Source organism: Ranitomeya variabilis, chromosome 2 (assembly GCF_051348905.1).
Source record: "Ranitomeya variabilis isolate aRanVar5 chromosome 2, aRanVar5.hap1, whole genome shotgun sequence".
Lineage (NCBI taxonomy): Eukaryota > Metazoa > Chordata > Amphibia > Anura > Dendrobatidae > Ranitomeya > Ranitomeya variabilis.
In genome coordinates, this window is record NC_135233.1 from 776019343 (window position 1) to 776028322 (window position 8980).

The 8980-nt window shown below is 40.2% G+C and overlaps 1 protein-coding gene across 2 annotated transcripts in view; it reads left to right on the forward strand.

Moving 5' to 3' along the window:
- Positions 1 to 8980, forward strand: part of GJB7 (gap junction protein beta 7) — a 50345-nt gene extending 41365 nt beyond the window's left edge. For both annotated transcript variants that reach the window (XM_077289765.1, XM_077289764.1), the window contains exon 2: positions 8046 to 8980. In XM_077289765.1, the coding sequence (XP_077145880.1) occupies positions 8066 to 8809 (744 nt within the window). In that variant the 5' untranslated portion in view covers positions 8046 to 8065 and the 3' untranslated portion in view covers positions 8810 to 8980. The remainder of the gene's footprint in view (positions 1 to 8045) is intronic.

Below are 8980 nucleotides of genomic sequence, written 5' to 3' on the forward strand. Positions count from 1 at the left end.
TTAGCCTTTACTGGCTATTAAAATAATAATTTTTTAATAAAAAAATGACATGGGGTCCCCCTATAATTAATAGCCAGAAAGGTTACACAGACAGCTGCGGGCTGATATTCATAGCCTAGAGAGGGGCCATGGTTATGGGCCCCCCTGGCTACAAATACCAGCTCCCAGCCACCCCAGAAATGGCGCATTTGTAAGATGCGCCAATTCTGGCACTTAGCCTCTCTTCCCACTGCCCTGTAGTGGTGGCATATGGGGTAATAAGGGGTTAATGTCACCTTTGTAGGTGACATTAAGCCGGCTTAGTAATAGAGAGTTGTCAATAAGATACCTACCATTACTAATCCTATAGTTGGTAAAGGGTTAATAAAACACACACATGCAGAATAAAGTATTTTAATGATATAAAACACCACACAGTTTTGTCATCTTTATTATACTGATAATCCAAGCAAAGCCATCGATCTTCTGAAAAAAAATAAAATAAAAATAAACCAACAGTATACTCCCTGTGTCCGATGCTGTCCTTAATAACGAGTGTCCCATGAGGAGTCCAGCTCTGCTACATCTGGATACCTGACATCCAGACATAGCAGAGCTTGTAGATGACCACCGGAGATAACTCTCCGGCGATCACCTACACTCTAGCACTCACGGTCAGCTGACCATGAGAACTAGCTTAGGGTGACTGGAGATAACCCTGGTCACGTGCATGTTCTCTCGGTAAGCTAAGTTATCGCGAGAACTGCAGTGGACGCGGACTTCCGGCTGTGTGACAGGTAAGAGATTATTTAAATTAGTAGACATGCATAGTAAGCTGCGTTTACACAGTTACTGCGCATGTGACTAATAATTAGATGCGGTTTTACCGCATCTGATGATAGTCTATGGGAAATTTGCGGAGCATCGCCACATTGTAAACAGACATGCTGTGTTCTGGAAAGATGCGGCGCATGTCCGTTTCCAGGGGTCTGCTGCCTGCGTCTTTTAACGCATAGTGGAGATTAGATTTCAGGAAATCCCCTCCACTATGCTGTAACATCTGGATGCTGCGTGTTTGACGCTGCAGCTGTACGCAGGGTCAATCATGCAGCGTTTCCTGATCCTGGAAACATACCGATATAGACCCCTCAAAGTGACTTCAAATGTGAGGTGGTCCCTAAAACAAATGGTGTTGTAAAAATGAGAAATCGAGCTTTAACTTTTAACCCTTATAACTTCCTAACAAAAAGAAATTTTGTTTCCAAAATTGTGATGTAAAGTAGACATGTGGGAAATGTTACTTATTAAGAATTTTGTGTGACATATCTCTCTATTTTAAGGGCATAAAAATTAAAAGTTTGAAAATTGCAAAATTTTCCAAATGTTCACTAAATTTTTGTTTTTTTTACACAAATAAACACAAGTTATATCGAAGAAATTTTACCACTAACTTGAAGTACAATATGTCTCAAAAATGATCTCAGAACCGCCAAGATCCGTTGAAGCGTTCCAGAGTTATTACCTCATAAAGGGACAGTGGTCAGAATTGTAGGTTGATTGTGACTTGTAGGATCGCTACTTCCAACAGGTGGCGCTATAGAGTTAAGTCCTCTTTTTCTCAGAAGAGGCAATTTGCATATTTAAATTCCCAGAGGAGCATTGTACGGGAAATAAGCCTCCTTACCTTGACAAGCCAGAGATGGTATGTCACTCTCCATAAGGAGAAACGATACCCCTTAGACCCCAGTCCAGAGCCTCTCACCTAGCCAAATCAGTTCTCATGCTTCGCACTGACGAGGGCCAACAGCCCGAAACACCGTGTCTGCGAATTGAGATACTGATTTGGCTTTTATCCTAAGTCATATTGCACGACTCGTTAAAGGGTTGATTGTGACTTGTAGGATCGCTACTTCCAACAGGTGGCGCTATAGAGTTAAGTCCTCTTGTTCTCAGAAGAGGCAATTTGCATATTGGGGGCTAAGCACTTACAAAACATATCAGTGTTTAAAGTTGCTGACAGGTTGTACAATGTTCTATATTCAGGAGTGCATGGCTCCTCTGGCATCTGCTTGTTGGGGAGTAGTGCACTACTGAAAACTGACAATGCTGCTACCAGAGGTAACGTTGTCTCTGCAGCATCTGAGGAGTGCAAGAGACACTAAAGATGGCCAAATCCAGCAATCTGGAAGCTTCAGAGCTGCGCTTACACGTTATACACCAAAGAGCCTGGAAGCGAGTACTATTTGCCTAGGAAACTGACTATGTCTTATACTCTGCAGAACTAGCCGATAACCTTGGGAATGAGCAGTAAATTATAAATTTAAAAATCCTTCTGCTCTTGAGAAAAGGGAGGATTTTAAGCAGGTAAATTGCAAAGTTGATTCTTTTTACAAGCACTTTGCCATTTTACGCATATAAGAAGTTCAGACAACACCCTTAAAACATTAAGTGTGTCATATCCATTCAGAGGCACTACTGATTTATGCAAGCAATATGAACAATCATAGGTAGAAAGAAGAATAAAGATGTCAGGAGTTTACTTGAGGTGTGTTCTGTATGATGCATTGATATATATGATGTATTCTGTAGGTATAACGTATAATAAAACATTTGCTGTATAGTGATTACTCATTTCAGCATGAATTACTTTGGTTTAGAATAGTGGCATTACAATACTATGGATCTGAGTCATCAAACATCATTCTGGCTTAAAATTGTTAGAAATATTGCACATGCCATGAAAATGGTTCACCTTACTACAGCACACTCTTCATGGAGACTGTACAAAGCATCAATCCTGATGAATTCTGGCCTGAGTGTGCTCTATGTACAACCATTAGCAACCTACAGCATGCTCTGACAGCTGTTTGGGTTGTCGGAAATTGTAGATTCACAAGTTGAGTGCATGGGTTTCTAACCCGTGCAGCAGTCCACAAGTATTGCAAAAAGGTAGATGACATCCAAAACTTTAAAGGAAACCTGTCACATTCACCGAGGACCACCAGCTGCCATCTATATATTTTAGTCCATAATTCTGCATCATAATCAAGTGTGTGATGTTCCAAAACTCTAAGAGAATTAAAACCCCTTTAAAATCACACTCATGGAATACTCCTTACCAGGACTAGGCCAGTGGGGCGTCTATTCTCTCAGAGCTAAAATGCTGTAATCACACCCCACTATGGCACATTTACCATCTCCTTCAGGGTCCCCCATCATAGCTTAAGGAGATCCTGCACGGGCGAATCACGTCCAGCAGTGAAGCCATGGTGGGGAATAGCGAAGGAGACATCCATCAGGTTTGCATTCATATTTTCAGTTACATCTTCAAGGGAAAAAAACTTTCCCTATTTCATCATCAGGAAAAGGTAATATAGTAACATAGTTATTAAGGTTGAAGGAAGTCTTTAAGTCCATCTTGTTCAACCCATAGCCTAACCTAACATGCCCTAACATGTTGATCCAGAGGAAGGCAAAGAGTAAGCTCCACATTGGGGAAAAAAATTCCTTCCTGACTCCACATACGGCAATCAGACTAGTTCCCTGGATCAACACCCTAACAAGGAATCTAGTGTATATCCTGTAACATTATACTTTTCCAGAAAGGTATCCAGTCCCCTCTTAAATTTAAGTAATGAATCACTCATTACAACATCATACGGCAGAGAGTTCCATAGTCTCACTGCTCTTACAGTAAAGAATCCGCGTCTGTTATTATGCTTAAACCTTCTTTCCTCCAGACGTAGAGGATGCCCGCTTGTCCCTGTCACCGGTCTATGATTAAAAAGATCATCAGAAAGGTCTTTGTACTGTCCCCTCATATATTTATACATTAAAATAAGATCACCCCTTAGTCTTCGTTTTTCCAAACTAAACAACCCCAAGTGTAATAATCTATCTTGGTATTGCAGACCCCCCAGTCCTCTAATAACCTTGGTCGCTCTTCTCTGCACCCGCTCTAGTTCAGCTATGTCTTTCTTATACACCGGAGACCAGAACTGTGCACAGTATTCTAAGTGTGGTCGCACTAGTGACTTGTATAGAGGTAAAATTATGTTCTCCTCATGAGCATCTATGCCTCTTTTAATGCATCCCATTATTTTATTTGCCTTTGTAGCAGCTGCCTGACACTGGCCACTGAATATGAGTTTGTCATCCACCCATACACCCAGGTCTTTTTCATTGACGGTTTTGCCCACAGTTTTAGAATTAAGCACATAAGTTATACATGTTATTACTTCTACCCAAGTGCATGACCTTACATTTATCCCCATTAAAGCTCATTTGCCATTTATCAGCCCAAGCTTCTAGTTTACATAAATCATCCTGTAACATAATTTTAATCCTCCTCTGTATTGATTACCCTGCAGAGTTTAGTGTCATCTGCAAATAATGAAATTCTGCTCTGTATGCCCCCTACAAGGTCATTAATAAATATGTTAAAAAGAAGAGGGCCCAATACTGACCCCTGTGGTACCCCACTGCTACCCGCGAACCAGTCCGAGTGTACTCCATTAATAACCACCCTTTGTTTCCTATCCCTGAGCCAGCCTCAACCCACTTACACATATTTTCCCCTATCCCCATTATTCTCATTTTATGTATCAACCTTTTGTGTGGCACCGTATCAAAAGCTTTTGAAAAGTCCATATACACTACGTCCACTGGGTTCCCTTGGTCCAGTCCGGAACTCACCTCTTCATAGAAATTGATCAGATTAGTCTGACAGGAACGGTCCCTAGTAAACCCATGCTGATACTGGGTCATGAGGTTATTCCTCTTCAGATACTCCAGTATAGCATCCCTTAGAATGCCCTCCAGGATTTTACCCACAGTAGAGGTTAAGCTTACTGGCCTATAATTTCCAAGTTCAGTTTTTGTCCCCTTTTTGAATATTGGCACCACATTTGCTATACGCCAGTCCTGTGGTACAGTCCCTGTTATTATGGAGTCTTTAAAGATTAAAAATAATGGTCTATCAATGACTGTACTTAATTCCTGCAGTACTCGGGGGTGTATCCCATCCGGGCCCGGAGATTTGTCAATTTTAGTGATTTTTAGACGCCGCCGTACTTCCTGCTGGGTTAAGCAGGTGACACTTAATGGGGAATTTTTGTTATCACTGATCATATTGTCTGCCATGGGATTTTCTTGTGTAAATACTGATGGAAAAAAGTCACTTAGCATATTGGCTTTTTCCTCATCCACCATTTCCCCCAAACTATTTTTAAGGGGGCCAACACTTTCATTTTTTAGTTTCTTACTATTTATGTAGTTAAAGAATATTTTGGGATTATTTTTACTCTCTCTGGCAATGAGTCTCTCTGTCTCAATCTTTGCTGCCTTGATTTGCTTTTTACAGAATTTATTTAATTTTCTATATTTATTTAATGCCTCCTCACTACCTACTTCCTTTAATTCTCTAAATGCTTTCTTTTTGTCACTTATTGCGCCCCTTACAGCTCTATTTAGCCATATTGGTTTTCTCCTATTTCTAGTGTTTATTCCCATACGGTATATACTGTGCACAGGTCCTATGCAGGATGCTAATAAACGTCTCCCATTTTCTTTGAGTATTTTTATGTCTCAGGATATCGTCCCAGAAATATTGCACAGAACCCATTCAAAAGAATGGCTAGCTATACAATACAGCCATGTCATGCCTTCTGGCTAATAGAGGAGATAAATGAAACACACAGGAATAGGTCATGACGCCGTAGCAGAGGCAAAAAGAGTTTATGAAAATGTATATGGCATTTGTTCATATTTAAGATGTAATTGATTTGTAAAATTACAGAATCTTTGTGTCATATATAAAATCAGAACACAGAGAGAACCATTGCTTCCAGTAAGATCTGAAGCCGCCCATAGTTTACATCATTTTAGCTCCGACACCAGTTCCATTACGTCAGCGACATCAATATTTGAATAAAATTTCCCTGCTTAAGTATTTTCAGCCAGAAAATGGAGATCATGTCCACCTAATCTTACAGCGGAAGCAAGAGGATTGTAGTTTATGTGGGAACATTTTGACCATCTATTACACATCTAAATACGACTGGTCTGAGCTGTCCGTTTACACACCCCATTGTGTTAGAAGTAGAAATGGAAAATAGTAACATTTTATGTTATAAACAGTTTTTCTCATCTCAGTAAAAGAACCAACTCAAAGTAATAACGATGATTGTTAAAGAAAACAACAGAAAAAGAACCACTTACCAGGCCCAATAAATTCTCAAAATGGACCACTTAGGTTTATGGTCTCATTCAGACTTCCTTTTTCATTTTTTGAATATGAGAAAAATGGCTAGATTTTTTTGGTCCATGTTTATTATTAATTGGATATCCAAATTTCTGATATTAAAAAAAAATCCAAGCTGTAGGCAGAGTCTTATCTTCCTGCTCTTAGTCAGAGAAACCAAGAAGAGACCTGTGCACTGGCCACCCGGAAGCACAAACATGTCCTCATCATAGAGACAGACTGTTTGTGCTTCATGGCGGCCTGTCGGAAGGTCTTTCTTTGGTTTCTCGGGCTTAGAGCAGGAAGATAAGATTCTGCCTACAGTCCGGCCCCGGAGCACGGACATATCATTAATAGTGATGAGCGAATATACTTGTTACTCGAGATTTCTCAAGCATGCTCGGGGTCCTCTGAGTATTTTTTAGTGCTCGGAGATTTAGTTTTCTTCGCCGCAGCTGGATGATTTACAGCTACTAGCCTGCTTGATTACATGTGGGGATTCCCTAGCAACCAGGCAACCCCCCCATGTACTTATGCTGGCTAACAGATGTAAATCATTCAGCTGCGGCAAGAAAAATGAAATCTCCGAGCACTAAAAAATACTCGGAGGTCACCAGAGCGTGCTCGGGAAATCTCGAGTAACGAGTATATTCGCTCATCACTAATCATTAACTGAAAACTAATAACACTGATTACACAAGGACTACAAGACGGATTTATTCATCCCAGGTATCATTTAATTCAGTATAACAGCGCCAACCTGACAGGGTCTGTAGTTTACTTAGAAAAATCCTGCTGACAGGTTCACTTTAAAGGAGTTGTCCAGTCTTAAACTACAAGTCTGCAGACAATCTGTGACTGCAAACTTTTGAATCCTCACGACATGCACGGTGGGTTCTCTGATGCCAATGGGCATGTGACTGCAAGTATGCAATTTGTATACATGTGGTCATGTGCAACTAGACGTGCATAGCCTTGCTCAATGCAAGTGTATTGAAGGATAGGCATGTCTAGTCTGTGTGGCTCGCATACTTGCAGTAACATGACAGCCTCTCCCAGAAAATCCTCACAACACACAGGGTGTGCAGTGTGAGGGTTCACAAGCCTGCAGTCACATAGACAGAGTGACAACCCCTTTAAACAATTCAAGCCATTGATACATTTGGTGCATTAGTCAAAAAATCAGACATTACTTCTGCAGCTGCTCTGATTAGCCCCAGTCTCTTGCTTTCCTGGTAATAAATTGAACTTACACATATGGGTCATAACCACACTCACTTTTCTGTGCACTTTTCTAAACAAGTGATAAGAAGGCACAAATGTTTCTACAAACAAACTTTTTAGGGCTTAGTTTATCCAAAAACTGGCAAACAGATTAATAAAGGTGAGTCTTTGCATTTTTACACTCATAAGCATCATGTTTGTCCCTGTAGTGTGCCTCAGTCGAGCATTGTGTGATCCCTTGGAAGCTCCAATTGTCATGCAATGTATAATCGCACAATATTGAAATGCACATGAAAACACATGGAGCTACAGTGCCAGTGTGTCAGTCTATGCGTGATGTATTAAAGATACGTAGCATGAGAATCCATAGTGCTACCATGTGCATGAAGTCAATTTAGTGGTCTGATAGTGGCTTAAATCTGGGCGCATAAACAACTGAATAATGCACTTAAGAACATAAAGTTCTTTACTGAGTAATACAGAAAAAAAAGTGTAAAGCTAATGACTGGTGACGAGTACCAGCAAAATCCTAAAATATTTCCTGTACATTTTTAGAATAAGTATTTCCGTCTCTAATTATAAAATAATTTTCTTTCCTCAGAACACTTCCCCTGCAGAGACATGAGCTGGTCTTTTCTACGAGACATACTAAGTGGCGTCAACAAATATTCTACTGGTATTGGAAGAATTTGGCTGTCCGTGGTCTTCATCTTCCGGCTCCTAGTCTATGTTGTTGCAGCAGAAAATGTTTGGAAAGATGAACAGAAGGAGTTTGAGTGCAACATCAAACAACCCGGGTGCGAAAATGTCTGCTTTGACCATTTTTTCCCTATTTCTCAAGTTCGACTTTGGGCTCTACAGCTGATAATGGTGTCTACACCGTCCCTTCTTGTAGTACTTCACGTGGCCTATCGTGAAAGTCGAGAGAAGAGACACAACAAAAAGCTGTATGAGAACACTGGAAGCATGGATGGCGGTCTGTTTTGCACATATGTTATTAGCCTCCTATTCAAAACGGTGCTTGAGTTTGGATTTCTTATTCTATTTTATAAATTATATGGTGGGTTCAGTGTACCACGACTAGTGAAGTGCGACATCGACCCTTGCCCAAACCATGTAGATTGCTATATCTCGAAGCCTACAGAGAAGATGATTTTCCTGTACTTTGTAGTAATTACATCAGGACTTTGTATTGTCCTCAACCTCTGTGAGCTTGTGTACCTCGTCTTCAAATACTTTTCTAAATGTTGTCTAAAACGATATGCAGAAAAACTGAGCTCGGCACAGTGTGGCTGTAGAAACCAACCCCAAGGCATGGACCAGGGTATGACATTACAGCAATCCACCAGCAATTCTGCTGAATGAACTACAAACATTTTAAGTCACCAGATTTTATACATTTTTTTTTTAAATATAGTGCTATAATATATAATATTGTGTAGATTAAAACATTACAAGCTATATGGTCTGATGATTATGACTGAAAGACTACATTTCACATTTTTGTAGTATAATAAATATTACATCCTAATTGAA